The sequence below is a fragment of the Carya illinoinensis genome, chromosome 8 (assembly GCF_018687715.1).
Source record: "Carya illinoinensis cultivar Pawnee chromosome 8, C.illinoinensisPawnee_v1, whole genome shotgun sequence".
Lineage (NCBI taxonomy): Eukaryota > Viridiplantae > Streptophyta > Magnoliopsida > Fagales > Juglandaceae > Carya > Carya illinoinensis.
This window is the reverse complement of record NC_056759.1, coordinates 7,999,255-8,023,367: the sequence shown is the minus strand read 5'-3', so window position 1 is coordinate 8,023,367 and position 24,113 is coordinate 7,999,255. Positions and strand designations below refer to the sequence as shown.

The following is a 24,113-nucleotide window of genomic DNA, read 5'->3' as shown; positions in this document are numbered from 1 at the left end:
TTCTTTTTCTCTAGCCATGTCTTAAACTTAAAACAATCCTTTTGCCAATGACCTTTCTTTTTACAAAACTTACACTGATCACTATTCATTATAATTTCTTTAGAACTACCAAAAGTCTGACCTCCAAATCTTTTATTGTGCTCATTTCGGTGTGACTTATAACCTTTTTGAAATTTAGGCTTATGATTATGAGAAGACCCTTGTTTTGTTGTGGCTGAAAAGCTAATTGCACAGTTTCAACAGTCTCACGACGCATCCTACACTCCTCTTGGGCACATACCACAATTAAATCATTTAAATCTCATTTATCCCGCTGAGCATTATAAGCAACCTTTAACTGATTGAACTGGCTAGGAAGGCTATTGAGAACATGATAAACTAGAAAAGGCTCTGCAAGGGGAATTTTAAGGGCTTCTAGTTTGGAGGATATATGTATCATCTTCATAATGTATTCCCTAACTCCACTTGAACCATCATATTTCATACTCATCAGTCTATCCATCAGGTCTCCAGTTTCAGCTTTATCAGATTCAATAAACTTTTGTCCTATGGCACCCAAAAAGTTCTTAGCATTGTCATTGTCCGGAATAGCTCCCATAATGGAATCAGATATAGAACTTTTGATGATTTTTAAACAAAGCATGTTAGCTCTTTCCCACTTTTGATACTCAACCACATATTCAGCAGTGCTCTTATCAGTAGGTTTTGAAGGCTGCTCTTCCAAGGCAAAATCCAAATCCAAAAGACCAAGCGCAATTTCTACATCTCTTTTCCATCTCACATAATTATTTTCAGTCAAAATTTCAATAGCAGACAATTGACTTGAAATAGAGGAGGCACTCAAAACTGCGGAAACATTAAATAATACATATTATTTAAATATCATCCAAAACTAAAGCATGCAATTAATGGATGATAATAAATCTGTCTAATTAATATATGCTATTAATTAGACAGCTCGAAATAAGCTCGGAACCATATGAGCTTCATTACGATAAGAGCCTTGGTGTATCATTGTAAAGTCACCTTTGGGTTGACTAAACAACATACTGTAAGGTACTCTTAAAACATATCAATAAGAGCCTTGATGCATCATTGTAAAGTCACCTTTGGGCTAACTGAACAACATGCTATAAGGTACTCTTAAAACATATCATGAAACAAATTAATAAAATCACATCAGTTTTCAAAATACCATCACCTTTAGGTAGAAGGAAATTTCTAAACTAATGCAATCCCATTAACTACTTCTCACAATTTTCTAAAATATTACACACAATAACACCTTTGGGCAAGATATTATGTGCAATTTTTTTTTTTTTAATATCAATGAGTGTACCACCTTTGCGGCTACCACCCACGAAAAGATCAAAAGATTTCTCTTTAAAGAGAAAACAAGGATAATCATAATGCCCATGAAAATTCAATCACAAAATGATAATCATAATCATCAAAGTCAGAATACAAATGTGATTGATAGACAAAAATAATATAAACAGATCAAGCATATAAGACAATAGATATGTCTAAAATTAAATATGAACTTGAAAAGTATATATTTTTAAAAGAATGTTTATAACAAGTTACAAAAATAACATGCATCCACATTCATGCTTAGAGAGAGTACACATATGCATAAATCTTATAAGGCATTGAATATTCACCAGAAAATGTATCACAATTTTCAGTATACTGTAGCTCCTCAAAAATTGCGTAAATAATGCTCTAAATTATAAAACAGTGTCTTATGGTTGTACAAAAATTTTTCAATTAATATAGAAAAAATTAATAGGGCGAGTGAATGAATATTGGAAAAAGAAACGAGCAAAAAACACTCTCTATATGTCCTCACGCGCCGCACGCGCCACTTGGTGCGAGTGGGCGTTGTCAAGGCTGGAGGAGAATTCATCTTCTACCTCCAGCCGGGTCATAATCGGGTCGCGGGTCTGAAATTCGGGTCAAAGGGTTTTTAAATGGATTTTTCTCAATTTCTTGCAATTCTTGGATAAAAAAATAAAATTAATTTAGGGAAAACAATATTAAATACCCGAAAAACACATATACAGTGTTTTAAAATAATGGGTATCAACTTAAAAGAAAATTACAAATTAAATGTAATCCATATAATCTTTAACAAGGAAAAACAACAATAACGACAGGAGTAATAAGAAAAAGAAGAATAGTTGAGATATCATTTGACTTTTCAACTAAATATGTAAATTGAAAACCCACGGAGAAGTAAAGAAATTTACAAATAATATTGCTTTCGGAACAAAGGAAACGGAAAAAAGGTAATATCTTATACTAATTTATACGAAAGATTCTAATTCTAGCATGAAAGGCTCTGATACCACATATTAATAGAAAAAACAGAAACACGTGCTAGAGAGAAGAATCTTAATAAACAAAAGGATTATAAAATATAGAAATCATACTTGCGGAAGCCATCTGCAGAGACCAAATTGAAATCCCACTTGAAAATCTTAGTGGCCAACTCTTCCCCTCCTTCTCCTCACAAAATATTAGCTATCAATGGGGCAAGCTAAAACACACATCCGTATATGGAGAGGAGAGGGGACCTAGCCATATATATAGAAGTCTTATGTGGAGTCCTCCTATTAAAAACTCCAAAACCCAATGAGTCTAGAAAAAACAGAATAAGACTCTTTTAACTTCTAGGCCTACATACAATTAACCACAATTTAAATAGGATATAATCCTATTTTACTAAGGTGCAATGAACCCCAAAATGATCACTTAACTTATTGAGTTCAACCAAAGTACCATTATGAGCTATTTATATCTAACACGATTTTATAAAGTAGCAATCAATAGCAGCCCACATTTAAAATATTCTAACAGTTAATGCTTAAATTTGCACAACAAGTCAAAATGGAGGAAAGAATTATCCCCGACCCACGAGATTGATTCGGATGTCGATATCGAACTCTTCAAGTTTATCCATAAAATAAATAATAAATAAGTAAATAAAAATAAATAAATAAAAGATACATAAATTTACGCAGTGCAGCATAAAAACTTACTTCTACGGATTGTTTGGGAGAAAAATCTACTATGATTAGTGATTTTACAATATCTCATTATCTCACATGTCACTCAATACATTGGAAGAATTTAGTCTAGGCGTCCCCCAAGTCGTAAGTAGAGTCCCTGGAGCCCCCTTCATTTGTAAAGACCTCATATTTTTATAGAGATTTGTGTTCTTATTTGGAGTGATAGAATTCAACTTACCTTGTGAAACCATTTCTTTTTCTTTCTAGGAGTCTGAGCCAATTTTTTTTTTTATATCTTCTATTGCCTTATCTCTTCCCTATCTTATATCTTGACTTTATCTATTCTCTTATTATTAGTAATAGGTTTTCAAAAAATCAGTCACAGTCAATTTAGTCCCTAACACACCTATCAGAGTGGTCATTATGACATACCCTTAAAATTTGTCTCTTTTCACATTGTCTACATTCGATTGTCAAGTGATATGGTTTCATATTCTAATTCATGAACTGCATATAATAATAATAATAATAATAATAATAATAATAATAATAATAATAATAATATATGCCAAGTCAATATCTAGTGGAAAGTACATGTGGACACCATCAAGTGTGATAGTCAATATGCAAGTCGAAGATGGATGGCGCTGAATGTCTACAATCTGATGTCTAAGTCAATAATAAATGATGGATAATAATTTAAGTATGTAATCAAATGAATTAAGAATTATCTGTTATCCATATATATAGTCATAGAGGTCCATTGGATCAATACTACAAATAGATTAATGTGGGGCTTATCCCTAAATTACTGGAGTGATTTGATCATCATATCATGGTTTATCAACTCTAGCAACTAGGGTGGCCAATCAATTTATTCAGATGTCTATTCTTCAAGAGTAGTAGGTCATTTTGGGCCTTTGTTTTGCAATTTGGGCCGGGCCAATATTGGTCTCTCCAGATATGGCAGTACTACAATAACTTAATTAATGTACATAGAAAGCAACTACATAATTAGTAAATGATTGTAAATGAGTTTTAATACTGTTATTTGCAAACAAATATTTTCCAAATTCATAGAGATCATAAGCAGTGGGGAAACACAACTCGCCTGCATATGATGATTTCCTATGTCTTACACAGCAAAATAAGACATTGCCCACAGAGCCCTCTTTTCCCTACATACAAAATAAAATAACAACCCTAAATTGCCACACGTGACATAAGCTAATATCTCTAAGGCTTCAAATCCACGGTAGATAAAAGGAAGAAGTACCATGGGAGATAACTTTCTTTTCTCTTCTTTTTTATTTTATTTTATTTTAAGAAAGCAATTTTATCCTTCATATAAGTAAAATGGGATACATGAGGGAGTGAAGTTCCCCAACAAACATCCCATACTCTGTAAAGAGGGCGACGTCTTAAGTAATGGTATTTTGCAGTTCGCACACCTATGCAAACTATGAAGCCACCGTTGGAGGCGATGGAAGCTGAAAGTACACTACAATTTATTGTCTTGAGATGTTTTCTGTATAGATCTATATTCCCTTCCTCAAGATCATCGATTAGGGAAAGTAGAAACATAGTAGGAAGGCAGGCTTCGAATGAGCTAGATTGTGGCAGGCCAAGTTTATTCACGCGCACCAATGATTATAAGATAGGGTGTGGTAGATCTAGAAGATTTGGAGGTGGAGAATCTACTGGTGTGGCATGTGTAGTCGAAGAAAGCATTATGGCGTGACGACCACCCTCTAAACAAGCCGTGTGTGAGTGTCACCACCTAGTTCCGCTTCGTCCTAGTATATCAACTGTTGGGGAGTTGTGTGGTGGGGCGCATGTCAATAGCCGGTTGCCAGAGTGTGGTAAATCTAATCAAAATTGAACAGGTGGAAATGAGAGATAAAACTACACTAGCATAAAAGAACTGATCTATGTTTCTAGAAAGAGAAAATCCTCTCTCTTTAGAAAAACTACTCATCCTTCTCGAATGTTTCCACTGGAGAGAAGGATGGAGCATTTACTCCCATTCTTTTCTCTGTTCATTTTCTAGTATCGATGGGAGATAATTCTCAAAAGTGAAAAAGTAGACTAGGACTACAACCGCATGGATACTTTCAACATCATATTATATTTGTCAATAGAATAATTATACATATCATCCATATATCACACATCACATATGATTTTTTTCTTAACAAGTATGTGGTAGTATGTGGTGTAAGACGATGAACATAATAACTCAATTAGTTTAGCAGACATAAAAAAAATTAAAAAATAAAAATAAAACATGAGTGGTATATAGTGTGGGATGATGTGTAGCAAAGCCCCCGTGAGTAATAGTGAGATAATTAGTTTAAAATATTTTATTAATTTTAGAAAATAAGAGATAAAAAATTGAATATAAATATTATAAAGTTAAACAATTATTTTAATATTAATTATATTTTTTATATTTGTAAAAATAGCAAAGCCCCTGTTATAATCTCTCTCTCATCCCTTCAAGCGCTAGTGCTTTTGTTTTGTCCGAAACCTGAATCTGATCGCGCATCTCACGATCATCTCCTTTTGATCGTGCGGTTCACCAAAAGGTAGAAGTGCTTTCGGATCCAGGAATTATAACGTATTTCCATTTGGGTATGTTTCCTTTCTTCCCTCTGTTGTGTTCTCTATTTGTTGATTTTGGTTTTTTTTTTTTAATATGAGAATGCTTGAATGTTTAAGGAGTATTTTTATGTAGATTTGTTTGAATGTTTGAGAAGTATTATGTTAGCTGCAAAATGCTAGAGCCGTGGGTAATGGGTTATTATTATTTGGAAGAATGGGTTTAGATCTGATTGAGGACATTGTAGCCAAAGTCTCCATCTTTGATTTTTTTCAGTACTCTGCTTTTTCTGTTGATTACGTGGTTTGAACTACTCCACCACACGAGTTGGCCATGTTACTTCAACAACGAAAATTCTATTGGACCAAAAGGTCCTGAATCGATCATAAGAAAGTATTGATTATATAAATAGCACAAAAAATTATTAGGTGAGGCACAAGAAGCATAAAGGTTTTCTCAATTCCTTATACAATCCGAATCCTAAATTATAATCTCTATAAATCCTCAAACCAAGTAAGTTAGAAACATGATTTACGGCATGCTTAGGTAATGAGATGAAATGAAAAATTGTGATGATTATATATATATAGTATTAAAATAGTTTAAATTAGGATATTTTATTGAATTTTTAAAAAAGAGAGACAAAGTTGAATTAGTCAAAGGAGCATTTTCCATGCTATATAACAAATCCCATGTTTTAATTTTTTCTCAACAGATAGATTCTTTCTATTTTTTAAAATAATTATTATAATATTTATACACACTATAGATGAAGAAAATTGTAGTACTGTTTGGATCAAATTCATCTTAATCTTGAGAGTCTTAAGTGAGAGAGATAAACGTTCACACATAAAGTAGACATCACAACTAAGAGACCTCCAAGCCAGAAGGCTAAAAAAGAAATGGAGAGAAAAAGGTAAAGAATCATAATGTAGTGAGTTTAATGAGGTCCTAAGCCACTGAGCGCTAATAGAAAGACATCGATGATGAAGAGAAGGGAACAGTTAATCAAGGGCAGCAAAGTGTATAGTTTGATGCATAATTTACTCTACTTTTAGTGTACCTACAAAACATTAGAAAATAATTTTTATTGGTACTCTGGAAATGTTATTGAAGTTACCAAAGTTGTCTATATTTGAAATGGATCCAACTACCCCAATTGTATATTAAATGATATATACGTTGCTATTTTGTAGTCCGGCCCCTACAGAGCAACTTTTAAGGTGAATATTCACTCTTACTTAACCATTACCTAAGCCCTAAGAAACTGTGTCTGTAATAGGGACAACTAAAGTTTTAGCAAGCATGCGTGTGCACCAACACACAATGATAACAAAATGAGTTGCAAATTCAGCCCTCGTGAACAATAGATAACTCTGGCCCTTTTTAGTTCATGTATATACCTTCTCAAATGAAACACTAGACTCTCTTGGCCCAGTTTAGTTGGCTTCAGTCACAAAGTTGTTAATCCACTTAAAATCAATTGATATTAAGAAAGACATCTTAAGTTTTCAATGACATGTTTTTAGATGACCGTGACTTGTGGCTTATTCCAATTGTCAAAGTACTATCAGTTGTTAATCAGCTTAGATAAATGACAAGTATAGTGTGTTATACTATAGTCTTTTAAGTCTTTCTTTTTTCAATAAGATACAATTTTCTTACAAGCATGGAACCTCAGGATTTTCTGGAACGACCAGAGTTTATTTTTTTCATTTTATACAAGAGTAATGCTGAGATTTTAGTCCATTTTTCTTCAGCCTTTTCATGACTTGTTTAATTATTAGCAAGAACAGTTCTTGTTAAGTTGAGAAATCTGAAATTTAGTTTCATGTGATGTTCATTAGGTGAGTCAATATTTTGACTGTTGAACCCAAGGTTTCAAGTTTCATGTGATTATAAATCTACACATAGATTTGGATGATAACAAATGAATTCAAAAAATAAAGAAGTCTCAAGCTCAAGTTGTCTACACAATGGAGTCAAGCACATTAAGGAAACAAGCATGAGCAAGAAGGAAACAAGTTCACATTAAAATTATAGAGTAATGTTGTAAAATCTCTTCAAAATTCAAAATTAGGATTAATGCTCAAAATTAATATTTTATCATAAAGCATTAAAATACATTTTGCACATGTGCATGAATATTTTGAAAATTTTGAAAGATGATTGATTGTCATCTTTCACATGTGCATACCTTGATTAAAGGGTTGAACTTTGAAAATATTAAAAATGATTGATTGTCATATTTCACATGTGCATATTTTATTTGAATATTTTCAAAGGTGATTGATGCTTTTTTAGACTTATACAAAAGGTAAATGATTTTGTTTGAAAAATTTGAAAAGTAAAGTGTGCTCTTTTTGTCATATGCAAAAAGTAAAAGATTAGGTTTGAAATATTTGAAAAGTAAAGTGTGCTCCTTTTGTCATATGTCAAAAGTAAAAGATTAGGTTTAAAGATTTGGAAAAAATGAATGATGTTGTCTTTGACAATTGAAAAAGAAGAACCTTTTATTTAAATTTTTTGAAAAAGTGAATGATGTTGTCTTTAACATGTGAATCTTTTTAAATTTGAATATGAAGTCTCATATGCCTATAAATAGATCATTTGAAAGCTTCACATTCACAACACCAAGAGCATACAACATTCATTCAAAGCTTTCATTCTCTCTTCTCTAAGCATTGAGTTTTAATCCTTGTTCATTTTGAGAGATATAGTTTGCGCTGTATTGTTCTTATTTCACTCATTGAGGAGTGTTTTCTGATAACCTACCCACTATCAGCTCTTGTATCAGAAAAAGGGTGTGTATAACCCTTGTGCGTGTAGAAAGTATTCTACACGGGGAATAGTTGAATCACCACGTGTAAGGTGATTGCAACTGTAGAGGGTGTTCTACACGGGTCCTTTGTAGCGGTGTTGTTCAAAGGTGTAATAGGTTTCTATCTCCACCTGAAGGAGGTTGAATAGTGAATTTGGGAATCCTTGAGGGGTAGCTTGAGGCGAGAACGTAGGCAGTGGGGCCGAACCTCGTTAACATACTGAGTTTGCTTCTCTCTTACCCTTACTCTTTATATTTATTGTTATTTCATATTTTGTTTATATTTTATATTATATATTTGATTTATAATTGTTATTTTTTTAATACAACTCAATTCACCCCCCCTCTTGTGTTAGTCATCTGGGCAACATTGACTATGAAGATCCGAATGGAGCAGTGAAGGAGATATGGATCTGGCATAGTGCAAAAGCTCTTTCTTACTGAACTAATGATAATACAATGACTTGTAATTTTGTATTTTACAATGTAATTAAGTACTAAATAATATAATATGAAGTGGGTTGTATTATGTGATACATGCATTTTATATTATAAATATTGAATTTATATTTTTTAGATGCATTTAGTTGAAAAGAAAATTAGTTTTCTATATTAAAAAAAACATGTTTTTCAAATGTAATAGAATATAGGCTTTAGATTTTTATTTTTTTTTAAATTGCTTTACAACATCTATTTCTGGAAAAAACTTTAATGGTATAGCCTTTGTTAAAAAAAAAAAAAGTCTCGGGTAAAGCCTGGAACCTAGATTTCCGGATTATTAAAATCCGGATTCATCCAGGTTTCGGCCCGGGTCATAACCCGGGTGTATTCGGGCTGAAACCCAACCCAGGTTTGGAATCCGGATTCCGGGCCGGTATATCCGGATAGCCAGTCCGAAATCCGGATGAACAATGCTAGGTCATATATATAGGAGTAAAGGTCAATTGGATTAACACTACAAATAAATTAGATTTACATGGTATCTTTTTTTTTTTTTTTTCTAATCAAGCTTGCATATATATAAATATTAAAAAGAAATTACAATAAGTCTAAGGAGGGTCTTTGCCACTATCAATATACAAAATACTATTTGGGATGCTAGAAAAAGAAATGCTACCAAACTTAGAGTTTGTAGCGGCCCATTGCGTCACTGAGTGCGCAAATCGATTTAGTGATCTATCGAGTTTTTTGAAGATCCAATCATGTTGAGATCTTAAAGAGTTAGCTATATCTTTTATGATCGGAGCGATTTGCCAAACTGCATCTTCTCCATTGATGGAAGAAATTACTAACTGTGAGTCCCCTTCTAAGTTAATAGATGGATGAGCAAGATGTTTCGCCATTTTGAGAGCCAGATTTACTGCGAGAGCTTCTGCAATTACCAGAATTGTGGTTGGATTGTTCTTAGTCCATATTTCAATAATTTCCCCTTTTGTGTTTCTACTTATTGCTAAGGCTACAGAGAAATCATTTCTGATAGCTGCATCAAAGGAGATACTAATTTGATTTTGGAGTGGTTTTTGCCATAGTTTGTCTGCCTTTGCATTTTGCTTTTCTGCCCAAGCATGAAGATGTTCTTGGTATGAATGATTCAGCTGTTTTGATGCTTGTTGAAGAGATAAAACTGTATCATTATGGACTATGTCATTTCGAAGTCTCCAGATGTAATCCATGATTAATATTGCAAAAAGTCTGAATGGTTGTTCATCTTGTGAGTTGAGACCCGGCTTCTGTTTTGGATTTAGTATGAAAGGGAACCAATCACTCATAAAGTTTATAGTCAAGGATGAGAGATTTAAAGGCCACTTACTCTGGCTCCATAAGATTCTTGAGATTGGGTATTCTATAAAGAGATGTAAGAGGGTTTCTTCTTTCCCATCGCATAATGGCCAATTTATAGATGGAATGTTGGAGATAAATCTCTTTAATCTTTCTCTAGTTGGAAGAATATCCCAAACGATTTTCCGTAAAAGTAATTTGTGGCGATCATGAATTCTGAGATTCCATATCTTTTTCCAACAGAAATTTAGGATGACTATTCGGTTTGTGTTTGTCATATTGGAAATAATATGGTAGGCTGATTTAACAGAGAGTTTCCCATCTTGTGTTTTTGCCCAAAAGAGACTATCCGGTCTATGTGTTGAAATGGGAATAATGATTTTGAGGATTTCTGAAACACTGCTTTGTTGGAAAAGAGAGTGTAGTTTTTGAATATCCCAAGAGTTTTGTGGTCTGTTTATGAGATCTGAAACCTTGAGGTTAGAGGTAAACTCTATTTGAGGTTCTAGAGGCTGAAGTTTAAAATTTTACAGAGTTGGAATCCAAGGATCTAGCCATACTCTCACTGAAGAGCCATTTGTGATTTTGAAATACGTACCTTTTTCCAGCAAGGGCCTCGTTTTCATAATTCCTTTCCAGAGACTTGAATCTGTGTTCTTTACAAGAACAGTTGCAAAGGCATTTGATTTTAAATATTTCTTTGATAGAAGGTTGTGCCATATGCCCACATTTGGTTGACTCATTTCCCATCCTGTCTTTGCTAGTAAAGTTGCATTTACACTTTCCATTTGTCGTAGACCCAAACCGCCTTCATTTTTTGGTTGGCAGATTGATTTCCATGATTTGAGACAGAGCTTGTGTTGTTGAACTTTTGTTTTCCCCCACCAGAAGCTTTTAAAACTTTTATTCATAGACTTGCAGATTGACTTCGGGATCATATGTGTTGACATTTGATAGGTGGGAATAGTACTTGCTACTGTTCTTATTAGCATTGATCTGCCTGCTTGAGATAGGAGTTTTGAATTCCAGCCTTCTAATCTCTTGTTAATTATGCCCAACATATATTTGTAGTCATCTCTTTTTGAACAACTAAAAGTAGTTTGGATCCCCAGATATCGCATTTTTTATGACAATTCTTTGTATGGCAAAGTTTCCAGAATTTTCCTCCTTGCTGCCAGACTTGCATTTTGTGTGATAAAGATTGAGGATTTATTATGGTTGATGCGTTGGCCTGACCAGTCTTGATATTTTCCTAAGGCATTTTTAATAGCCTTTATTGATGTTTCTTTTGCCTTGCCAAAAATAATTAGATCATCTGCAAAAATAATGTGAGATATAGAAGGGCCTTCTCTACTAATTTTTATACCTTCCAAGTATCTGATGCTTTCTGATCTTGCCAAGAACCTTGAGAGTACCTCCGTACACAATATGAAAAGAAAATGCGAGATGGGATCGCCTTGACGGAGTCCTCTATGTGATGTGAAAAACCCTGTTGGGGATCCATTAATGAGTATAGAGAACGAGGCAGTAGTGATACACTCCTTTACATGGTATCTAACTGTGAGGCTTGTTCCTAAATTATTGAAGTGATTTGATCGTCATATCATGGTTTATCAACACTAGCAACTAGGGTGGCCAAGCAATTTATTCAGATGTCTATTCTCCAAGAGTAGTAGGTCATTTTGGGTCTTTGCTTTGCAATTTGGGCCGGGCCAATATTGGTCACTCCATCTAGCATATCACTAGCAGTACTACAATAACTTAATTAATGTACTTAGAAAGAAACTACATAATTAGTAAATGATTGTAAACGAGTTTTAATACTATTATTTGCAAACAAATATTTTCCAAATTAATAGAGATTATAAGCAGTGGGGAAACACAATTAGCCTGCATATGATGATTTCCTATGTCTTACACAGCAGAATAAGACAAGGCCCACGTAGCCCTCTTTTCCCCTACATACAAAATAAAATAACAACCCTAAATAGCCGCACGTAACATAAGCTAATGTGATTATGTGAATGGTATTATTTCTAGAGCTTCAAATCCACCGTAGATAAAAGGAACAAGTACCATGGGAGATATCTTTCGTTTATTTTATTTTATTTTTTTTATTCTAAGCAAGCAAATTTATCCTTCATATAAATAAAATGGGATACATGAGGGAGTGAAGTTTCTCAACAAACATCCCATTACAATAACTACAATGTAAAAAAGAAAAAAGAAAAAGAAAAAAAGCAATATAGCCATTGAGATTCCTTATTTAAAAATTCTCCCTACATGGCCAAAAGTTTTTTTTCTTTTTCTTTTTCCATACATTTTTTAATCTCCTTACACATTTAAAAAAAAAAACATTTCCTTAAGTAAAAAAAAATTAGTCGGGACCCACTCTCGATGGGATGTCTTGATAAGAATAGTATTTTTCAAATAAATAAATAAATAAATGAGTTTTAAAACCAAATATTTGATCCCCACCTATACCCTAAAAAGAGGGCGACGTCTTAAACAATGGTATTTTGTAGTTTGCATAGCTGTGCACTGTAAAGCCATTGTTAGAGGCGATGGAAGCTGAAGGTACACTGCAGTTTGTTGTCATAAGATATTTTCTGAATAGACCTATATTCCCTTCTTCAAGATCATTCGTTAGGAAACGCAGAAACATAATAAGAAGATCGGCTTCAAATGAGCTAGACTGTGGTAGGCCAAGTTTCTTCACGCGCAGCGATGATTGTGAGATGGGGTGTGACAAATTTAGAAGATCATATCTAGAAGATTTGGAGGTGGAGAATCTACTGGTGTTGCGTGTATAGCCGAATAATGCATTATGGCGTGATGGTGCGTGACGACCACCCTCGAAACAAGCCACGAGTGAGTGTCACCACCCAATTCCGCTTCGTCCTAGTATATCAACGGTTGTGGAGTTGTGTGGTGGGACCCATGTCAATAGATAGTTGCCAGAGTGTGGTAGATTTGATCAAAATTGAACCAGTGGAAATGAGAGATAAAAATACACTAGCCTAAAAGAACCGATCTATGTTTTTAGAAAAAGAAACTCCTCTTTCTCTCTATAAAAACTACTCATCCTTTTGGAATGTTTCCACAAGAGAGAATGATAGAGCCTTTGCTCCCATTCTTTTCTTTATTAATTTTCTAGTATCGATGGAAGATAATTCTCAAAAGTGAAAAAGTGGACTAGGATTATAGCCGCATGGATACTTTCAACATCACAATATATTTGTCAATAAAATAATTATATTTATCATCCATATATCATACATTACATATGATTTTTTTTTCTTAACAAGTATGCGGTGTAGGCCGATGAACATAATAACTCAATTAGTTTAGTAGAAATAAAAAAAAATTAAAACATGAGTGGTATATAGTGTAGGATGATGCGTAGCAAAGCCCCTGTAAGTAATAGTGAGATAATTAGGTTAAAATATTTTATTAAATTTTAGAAAATAAGAGATAAAAAATTGAATAAAAAAATTATAAAATTAAATAATTATTTTAATATTAATTCTCTTTTGAAATTTGAAAAAATATTATTATTTTTTATATTTTGTTTGAGAGTTTGAAAAAATTATAATGATTAGATAAAAAAGTCAAAAATTGAAAACTGAAAGTATTTTGTATTTGAGTGATGATTGAAAATAAAATATCTAATAATATGTAAAAATATATAAGAATACTTGAGAACAGTCGTATTGCCGAACAAACATTTAAAATTAACTAGCTAAGACAAGTCAAGTTTAGTATTTGGATATAAAGTCTAAAAGAAAATATTTGATCAGTATACAAGTCTTACATAATTTTCTTTACAGCAATACTATATACAGTCGTGAAATTACAAACGCCGCGCAATCGCTTTGAAAAAGAGTAGGGTCCACGATTAAAAAGTTAATTTTTTTTTCATGTGGGTCCCATATTAATTCATTTTTTTTAAAACGACTGCACGTCGCTTGCACAATTACGACTGCAAATATCATTTCTCTTTTCTTTAAAGGAGGGTACACTTGTGATTCATGCTAAAAATAATAATTTTTTACTGTAAAACCCTCATTTTTATTAAAAAGACTACATAAAATTTATTCAACCTCAGAACTGTTTATAAGATTACTCAATAATAAAATATCTTGAAAGCTTTTTGTAAGTACTAATAATTTGCCACTAAATTATATTTAAGTTTATGATCAATTTATATATTTCTCAAATGAATTTGAGGTTGTCAATGAACAATTGGATTGTCTCATTGCTTTCTTATAAACAGAAATTAAATTATTGGAATAGTTTATATTATCATTAGTTTGCTTTAATAATTAGCTAGCTAATTAAGTAAAAATTATAACATTTAAATTAGTTGGGTAAACCAATATCTATCCACTTGTGAAAGTGAAATTGCAAATATTGTAATTTAGTAAATTATATATAAATAATTCTCACAAATTATTTAAATTATATCATATATCATGACTTTATAATAATTATGAGTTTGTATATACATTTAGCATGTCTATGACGAAATTAATATAGTTAATTAATTATTTAAAAAGTATTATTTATACTTACAATTTGACTTACGTAATCTTACGTGTTAATGTATCACACTGTCAGCTATTGAAAAAGGTGAAAATTTTATATTTTAAATTAAAATTAAAAAAATACTATTAAAATGAAGCTATCACTTAATACCTATAATATTATACAAAAAAGATGCGTACGATTAACATTACTCTAATTATTTTGCATAGTTTAGTTTAGAGGTAAGACTTTGATCAATTTTTTGTTATAATTCCATTTTCAGGAGATGATTTTTAATTACAAATTTTGTTATAAATTACTTTCCATTTATGTTAGAATTATAACATAAATGGAACCTAATCGAGTAGGGCATGGGACAAAGCTTGGTCACGTTTAATAATCACATCATATTAAATTATTATAAAATCCTCATTATCAATGTTTATTCCCCTTTTAAAAAAAAAAAAAATTAAAGAACAGAATTTATGGGACACGTTAATGAGACAGGTGAGGGGTAGACAAGGAAAGTAGGAATCATCAAAGTAATACGAAAAAATAGTAAAGCTCCTTTATGCGCCATTACGACACTGACCTAAGCCGACTAGGGCCTTAAATAGCAAATACATACCTAAGGTATCTCAGCGCGTGTGACCTCTACTTATCACTTGAGCTTCGTTGACTAGTTCAGTCAACAGTTGTGGTTGAATTTATTATCTAATTATATTTCACGTTGAGTTGTAGTTGAATTTATTATATATTTATATTTTATATTTAGTTGAATTTATTATTTTAATAATTTTAATTTATTTATAAATTTCTTAAATATTATAACATATAAAGTCTTATATTACATTTCATAATTTTCTCTTCAATTTTTATAAATAAAATCTTGGGTTTTGTATATAATCTAACTTGTTATTGATTTATAATTTATATTTGTAAATAATTTATTTATTTTTGATCGAGTTCAATTTTTACATAACTGTGACTGATATGGTCTAATCTATATTGTAAATTTTTACAAACCATCGTCTAAAAGACAACACAATTCTGTCAAAGATAGAGTTAACAAACCCCATACTTTATCTTAGACGGAGTAGAGGACATACTCTATGGATAAAAGTCTAAAAGATTATGTGTTTTTTTTTTTTTTTTGAGATTTCTAAAACAAACGATAAAACAAAATTAAAGATATATGAAAAAAATAAATTACATTTTGGAAAGACATAGATATGCATTTTCAACTTTGGAGGAAAAAAATTACAAATAAAGTAATTATGATGGCGTGTGAGAGCCACACGCCACCCTAAAAGTATGGTGGTTAGTCAGATTTGAAATAATTGATGGCCTTGAACCAAGAATAACCGCATGTGGTAGTAGAAGAGTATCCTTAGTGGTGGCGTGTGGATTTCACGTGCCCACTTTAAACCGCATGTGTGGCTCACATACAACGTCGTTTAGTGAAATTCTTCGTCTGCCTGAAGGATTGATACTTTGGAAAATCTGTCGTAAGACGCGTGATGGTCGCCAGATGCCGAAGAACAGCAAATCAACCTTTTGCCATACTTAGCCTTGAAAAAACAACTTAAAAAAATAATAAGAAAACTAAGCTGTTTTCTCTAAGCTCTCTCTAAGCTTGTCTACGACACCAACTCGATTACTACTTATTTTTTATATGCTTGAAACAATAATATAAAAATGATTATCACAAAATTATTTAATTTGGAGTCAGATTTTATACGGACTGTATTAATTAGCAAATCAATTATAATTTTATATTTAAAAATAACTTAATTAATAAATAAAATATCATATTCAAGGTTCGTACTAATCGAACCAAATTTGATATTTATTTAGTAAATCAATCATAATTTTATATCTATAAATAACTTCTTCAATAAAGGAATTGAAACAAATTTAAGTTTAAGAATCAGCTATTTATCAAAAGAATAATGATATCCTTGTACTTCTTTTATTACTGTTTTACAATTTAACTATTTTTTTTTTTTTTTTGTTCTCTGAATAATGATTAAAAAAAATACTAAATAATAATAATAATAATCATAATAATAAGTGTAAAGTATCATTACATAAATAGCTGGTTTATTTACCAGTTATTCTCGACCGTATTCATAACAATTAACAAGCCGTGTCGTGTTCTCACGCTCTATCGTCCCAGCTGGGGCCTGGGCATATCGTCAACCACTGGATTAAAAACAGGAAAGGACCGCCCACCTTCTGTTACATCGGTGGTCCCTACTGTTAACCATACTCAACGGCAACCGCATCAAACTTAGAAGCGGCACTGAGAGGAGAGCAGTAAGTAGCATTTATTTGCTTTTTCCCGTTCTCACTCCATTCTGTTCTGTTACTTTTGGGACTATATTTCCCGGCATTTTATCAGTGAGCCTTTCAGTGCCGTAGGGAAATGTATTACGTTACCGATTCTTAATTCTGTTCCGAGTTTTATCTGCCTGATCTTGATCAATGGGGAGCGTTTCTTCCGAAGATGGGTTCGACCAACTGAGCGAGCGGTTCGAGAGCTACAGTCTGAGTGCGGACATCAGCGACTCGGAGACATCCAGTGGCTTTTCCTGTAGCCGCTACGATCGCGAATGCGTGTCGAGTTCTTTGACGTCTTCGCCGCTGGCCGGACCCGAGTTCGTCGACAATCCCGGTTTCCTGGAGCCGGTACCCGTTTTGTTGCCTGTGGTTGGGGATAGACACGTCGTGATTCCGGCTAAGAGGACGGAGAAACCGGTGGCGGAGTTATCCGGTTAGGGCTTTACTATTCGTTGCGTTTTCTTGGATTTACCTATTGCGGACAAAATTTGACGGTGATATTTCCTATCATACGTTGGATAGCTTATATGTTTGGCTTTTAGGTTCTAGTAGCCGAGGAGAGAACTCGGGAAAAAAAGGAATTGTAAAATGTATGAGAAGTTTACATATTTAGATCATTCCCAGCAAAATTAGTTGTATTTCTATCTAGAATATTTAACCACAAACTACGATTATTTCAACATGCTATGTATTCTTTTTATTTAGATATTTAATGTTTATTATTTTTTTATTCGTTTTGGAAAAGTACATTTGCCATCTTTTTAACTACGAAAATATTTACCATCTTTTTAATAAATGAAAATGAAAAACTACGAAAATATTATTTACTTCAACAACAAAGGAATTAATAAATGAAAATAAGAAAGATGAAAACATATGTTTCAGACACTTTTTATTGATTTTGTTCAAAACAATATAATCTACTGTAAGAAAATCCGTTTGCCTTCACCTCATTATATGTGATGAAAAATATTCCTCGTATAAAGGAGAGTTCTTCCATACAAAAACCGCAAAGAGATAGATAGAGAGAAAAATATTAAAGAGAGGTGGGAAGGGAGTAACTAATAAAAAAATTATGCATGGGTGACTAGTGTCAACGCACAATAAAAGTGATTCTGTAGTAGAAATGCATGAGTTCTTCTACTCAGCATCCCTACACTACATACTTGCCGAATAGAAGAATTTTTTTAATTTTTTTTCCCTTAACAAGTGTGTGGTGTAGGCTGCTGAGTAGAATTTTTCTTTGCGTATTCCATCAAGAGTGCTCTTAGGAGTGTAGTTCTTAAAAGAAACGGAAAACTTGAATTAACTGGGTTTAATGATCATTGGAACCTCAGTTGAGATAATTTCTTAGGACAAAAGAACGAAGAAATTGAGAAATTTCTGAAAATTATCTACCTGTTCATGTTATAGATGACTGCATGTGCTTTAGTCTATCGCTAAATACGTGTAATTGCAGAGGTTGAGTTGATGAAAGAGCGGTTTGCTAAGCTTCTGCTTGGAGAAGATATGTCTGGTGGAGGGAAGGGAGTTTGTACTGCTCTTGCTATCTCCAATGCCATCACAAACCTTTCCGGTTTGCTTCTTCCTTATCTTTCAATAAAATACTATTTATTTTGTTACTTCAATTGGTCCTCCATTTTGTTTCTCAGAATGTGTCAAAAGAGAAAAAGAAGAAAGTGAAGATTCACCATGTTTAATTTATGTATTTTGTGTTATGTGGAATTGACTCATAATGCAATAGATAACATTAGGCTTGAAAAATTAATTGCATTTTTTTTTTCATCATATCGTCCAATCCTGATTCAGTTGAATTTACTTTTTTTAATGGTTATTTGGTTATCTTGAATTACATTTGGCAGCTACTGTGTTTGGGGAGCTGTGGAAGCTGGAGCCATTGGCTCCGCAGAAGAAATCAATGTGGCATCGAGAAATGGGATGGCTTTTATGTGTGAGTGACTCTATTGTAGAACTCATTCCATCTGTGCAAGAATTCCCTGGGGGTGGCACCTTTGAGGTCATGGTGACTCGGCCTCGCTTGGATTTATATGTGAACCTCCCAGCACTCAAAAAATTAGATGTGATGTTACATGGAATTCTAGATGGGTTTCACGATTCGGAGTTCTATTACATTGATCGTGGGATAATTGTTGCTGGCAGTGATGACATAGAAGCATATAATTTGTCTAGATCCCCTGCAAGACCTTCAGTTAGGCAGGAAGAGAAATGGTGGCTCCCCTTCCCAAAGGTCCCACCAAATGGTTTGTCTCAAGATGCGAGGAAAAAATTGCAGCATTCCAGGGAATGCACAAATCAGATCCTTAAGGCTGCCATGGCAATTAATAGCAGTGTGTTGGCTGAGATGGAAATCCCAATTTCTTACTTGGAGAGCTTGCCCAAGGTATGGGGACTGCATGGGGAATCTGTTCTGTTTTATATTCTTAGTAATGCATAGGAAATTGATGCTAGTGAACAACTGTTCAATATCACCGACTCTAGAAAAGCTAGCCAGTCAGCTATCATTAATTTGAATACTTCAATGATTCTTTAGCGAATTAGATAGGTCTTATCTCTTGTATTACATCTATTATGCTTGGGCTTTGCCCATTCGTATTAATACTACTGTTTACCTATCAAAAAAAATTAATTTGAATACATTGAAAGGGGACTATTGAATTTTCTCCATGATAGTTTTATGGCAGATAATTTCATATAGTGCTTCTATTTAGTGAATGTTCTTTGGATAGTTTGTAATGTGTTTGGAGGCTGCTAAATTACAGTTTTGGTGGACATAAAACTCCTGACAGCATGATTTATTTGCAAGCATGCAAGCAAAGACATGCCATGGTAACTTGCATGGTAGCAGAGATTGAAGGTTGTATCGGATAAACCAATGCAGGGTCTGAAAAACCTTTCAGATTTTTGTTATTTGTTTATATATTTTAGTGGTTCTAGTGAACACAATCCTTTACCAACTACTAATCATATAATCAAACACAGGCAAGGACCTTGATTGATATATCTAGAGGCATAGGTATTGATAATGGGAATTTGAGAGACACTTAGGCTTCGTTTGGTTACATGAGATGATATGAGATGAAAGTTGAATAAAATATTGTTAGAATATAATTTCTTAATATTATTTTTGTTTTGAACCCATAGGGGTTGGCTCAAGTGGTAAGGGCCTTGGCCTTGATAGTATGCTTTCTCTAGATCTAAGGTTTGAATCCTCTTGGATGCAAACAATTTTTAGGGGCCATCGGACTTGGGAAGTTTTCCCTTGAATTACCTAAAGTGCACTTGTGGAAAACTTTTTGTTGGTGCACCCACGGAATTAGTTGGGACTTTGTTCTCGGTCACCCGGTGCCAATCAAAAAAATAAAAACATGAATGTACATATGAACATGTTACTCATTCAAATCATCCTATTCCAACCAAGTTACGTAGCAAAAAAAAAAAAAAAAATCTAATTCCAACCTAATTAGCTGGAAGGCTTTATCTGCTCCTTGAAAAACTCTAGATCTTGCCGTCTTTTGTTTCTTGTTAGAATGATCATGAGTTAGATTAGATTAGTACGAGATCAGATTTGGGCAGCGTGTTGCTTTCAAAATATGTGCTGCTTGTTTACCTGGGGAGTCTTCTAGTATGGCCTTGATTTAATATACTGGGACAACACTGGACATAAAAGTTTGTCTAGTGGGTGCAACTGTCATATATTGACCAATATATATCACAATTTGTAGTTTTACCTATGCAAAAAAAAAAAAAAAATCTGATATATTTACCCCACATTCTGTAATTAAGTTAACCTATTCATGTGTATGCATCTCTCTCTTTGGATAAAATATCTTTTCATATGTAAGTCTTTGGAACTGCTTTTGCTTTGAAATTACCACTTATCCCAAAAGCATAAATTGATAGAAAAATGTAGGTTTTAATTATTTATATTATATACTTAACACTCCCCCTCACGTGTGGGCCAAACTTCCTCTCAACGAGTAGGCCCAACACATGGAATATTTAGGCCTCGTTTGAATGTTGAGATGAGATGAGATGAGGTGATAAATTTGTAAATAATAGTAAAATGGTTTAAATTAAGATGTTTTATGGTATTTTGGGAAATGGGAGAAAAAGTTGAATAAAAATATTATTAGAAATATAATTTTTTATTTTTATTTTTTTATTTGAAAAATTTGAATTGTTTTTGGTATTTTGTTTGAAATTTTGGGAAAGTTGTAATGATTAGGTAAGAATTAGATGGAAAAATTTAAATGTGATATTGAAAAGTATTTGTATTTGAGTGGTTTTGGGTTGTTGAGATTAGATGCGACCATCTCCACATCCAAACGTGGGCCTTAATTAAATGGGATAAAGTATAGAGTTAGGGCTCAAGCTCAAGACCGTTGCTTTGATACCATTTGAAATTACCTCTTATTCCAAAAGTTTAAGCTAATAGGAAGAGGTAGATTTTAATTATTTATACTATGTTCTTAACATTGTACACATACCCTTTCCATGGGAGGATCTGCTGATATGTTTTGAGGGAGAAGAAAGCATGTGGCTAATTCTCATGGTAGTCCTCAAGATATCATTTGGTTATATTCTTAGGTGGAGATCATTTTCCATATTTTATTGTTGAATAAATTAGTATTGATGTTTGAAATAAACCGACATTTTGTTCCTATTCCATCTTCTGTATCTGTTTGACCTGCCCAATGCATGGTAAGGACACAAAATAAAGCGAGCTGTCACTCCATGTCGTCATACAGATGTTTCAGGGCAAGGTTATTTCACATGTTAAAGTTATGCCCAAGAGAAATGTAAAGATTTAAGATAGATTTATCTGCACACTTATCTGGATAGAAAGGATGTTAAGTTTATATAAGCATTTTATCTTTGAAATTTTGTTTTTATTTGTATGCATTCGGTAATCTCAAGTCTCAAGTGGTTCTGTCAGTTTCTTTATAACACAATTGTTAAGGATTCAAATCATTTATCATTCGCTTTCATATACTTTTTGTATATTTGGGCTACATCTATTTTCTTGATTCAATAAAATTTTATTCTTACTTAAAAAGAAAAAGATTCAAATTATCAGACATTCTCAGTTACTAATTCATGCAACATGGTACTAGTATATGATCTCCTCTCTATTCATCTTAAAAGCAATTATTATTTTCATCTTCCAATGAGCACCTAACTGCTCAAAGACATTGATTTGTCATTTTCTCTACAACTGGTTTATCCAATCCTGTATGACATTTATTTTCTCTTCAGAGTGGAAAAGCTCATTTAGGCGAAATCTTATATCGTTACATTACTGCTGAGAAATTCTCCCCGGAGTCTCTCCTTGACTACTTAGAGTTTTCATCAGAGTACACAACTCTGGATATAGCAAACAGGATTGAGGCTGCTGTGCACATTTGGAGGCAGAAGTATCTGGGAAGGCATCCAATTCATGCAAAAGTTGGGAAGTCAACATGGGGTGGCAAGGTTAAGGGTTTTGTCGGTGACATAGAAAAGACTAAGCTTCTAGCAAGTAGGGCTGAGACCCTCTTACAGAATTTAAGGCTAAGGTTCCCTGGCCTCCCACAGACTGCTTTGGATATGAGCAAGATTCAGTATAACAAGGTGTACTTCCTGCGCATCTATCTTTATATGAGACTTATAGTTCTCTAGTCCCCTTCTAAGTTTTGTTACGGATGCGTAGGTGGCAATAACATCTATGGTCAGCATATCAACATATATTTAGAAGAAATCTCTTTAGAAAGATTGCCCCTCCACTCATGTCAATGTAGCATCTTGTATGGCATTTTAAAGAATGAACATCTTAGAAATGAAAACTATTCTGTTTTACTTATAAAAAAAAATGAAAATGAAAACTATAATCGCTTGAAATTAGGACAGGAATTGTGCAACTGATGGACCACATAGAGGATCTCATATCTTTTGTTAAAAGTGCTTCTATAATCCCCAGCACCATATTCTCCTCCAAAGCACAGACACACAGTGAATAAGCCACTTATGCCAAATGTAATGGGTGATTTCTTTCTCTACTGCAGGATGTTGGGCAGTCGATCCTTGAGAGCTATTCTAGAGTGATGGAAAGCTTAGCCTTTAACATAATGGCAAGAATTGATGATCTTCTCTATGTAGATGATGCCACTAAGCAACGTGCTGCAGCAGCAGCAGTCTCAGCAAACTCAACATCACTGTATGACCAGGAAAGGTTTGGTTGTGCTCTTCCCAGACAGAAGCGGATGTCCCAGAGCCCATTCTCAATTCAACACTTGCCAAGTGCTTCTCCATTCACAATACCGGCATTCCAATCTAGTCAAATAGATGAAAGCCCTGGTGGAAGGACACATCATGCAGTAAAGAATTTAAGGTACACACTGGATGAGAAGTTAGAAAAACTAACTTTTCAATGATATAGAAATAAGAGTACAGGATCTGGGAAATCTCATTGCCGCATTTTAAGCGGGTATGCTTCTGAATTAGTTTGAGCTAACAAGTCCTTCAAATGCAGCTGAAGATCGACTATTAGACTGATCGGTAATTTAAATTAGAGCCCACAATTCTGTATATTTTATGATTGCAGAACGATGCCAGAAATTCTTGATGTACTTTGCCTCTAGTGGTGTGTGATTTTCTCTCTATTTTTATTTTTAATTTTTGGGTGGGGGCAGGGGCGGGTGTGGGGACTGCATCACCAGAAACCAGTAGAAAATATATATATCACAGAATTATCCCGACTTACTGTGTTCGTAATTCTGACTACAAGTACAAGCCATGCTGCAGCCTTTGAGCTCAGCAAGTGGTAGTCACTCATCTGTGCTGCAGGACTCTCCTTTTTATGGCTTTTTTGTGCATCGTCTCCAGAACTAAATTGATGTTTTTGAACGCAAACTTAGAGACAAACTGCTAAAACTTGCTTAGTGCAGTGATGAGTAAGTAGTTCTGAGAGAATGCAGCTCCTAGAGTAATAGAATACGAGTTTTGTCATCTCTTACCATAAATTTTTGGG

General features: G+C 33.4%; 2 protein-coding genes across 2 annotated transcripts; one reads left to right on the top strand and one right to left on the bottom strand.

The window, feature by feature from the left end:
* Positions 1–301: 301 nt before the first annotated feature.
* LOC122274359 lies at positions 302–3,265 on the bottom strand. Its single transcript, XM_043083405.1, has 2 exons — positions 3,253–3,265; positions 302–846 (listed from the first exon to the last, which is right to left on the bottom strand). Exons 1-2 carry the CDS (start codon positions 3,263–3,265, stop codon positions 302–304), a joined length of 558 nt encoding a protein of 185 aa, XP_042939339.1.
* Positions 3,266–16,976: 13,711 nt separating this feature from the next.
* On the top strand, positions 16,977–23,723 carry LOC122318368 (rop guanine nucleotide exchange factor 1-like). The gene is made up of 5 exons (XM_043135650.1): positions 16,977–17,519; positions 18,546–18,662; positions 18,949–19,487; positions 22,364–22,717; positions 23,149–23,723. Exons 1-5 carry the CDS (start codon positions 17,231–17,233, stop codon positions 23,515–23,517), a joined length of 1,668 nt encoding a protein of 555 aa, XP_042991584.1. The 5' UTR covers positions 16,977–17,230; the 3' UTR covers positions 23,518–23,723.
* Positions 23,724–24,113: the final 390 nt, after the last annotated feature.

Bases quoted from the DNA above. Each gene is read 5' to 3' on its own strand.
- LOC122318368 (XM_043135650.1), top strand. From the start codon at position 17,231: ATGGGGAGCGTTTCTTCCGAAGATGGGTTCGACCAACTGAGCGAGCGG. The intron at 17,520-18,545 runs GTTAGGGCTTTA...GTGTAATTGCAG, and splicing joins ACCGGTGGCGGAGTTATCCG to AGGTTGAGTTGATGAAAGAG. The intron at 22,718-23,148 runs GTGTACTTCCTG...TCTCTACTGCAG, and splicing joins GCAAGATTCAGTATAACAAG to GATGTTGGGCAGTCGATCCT.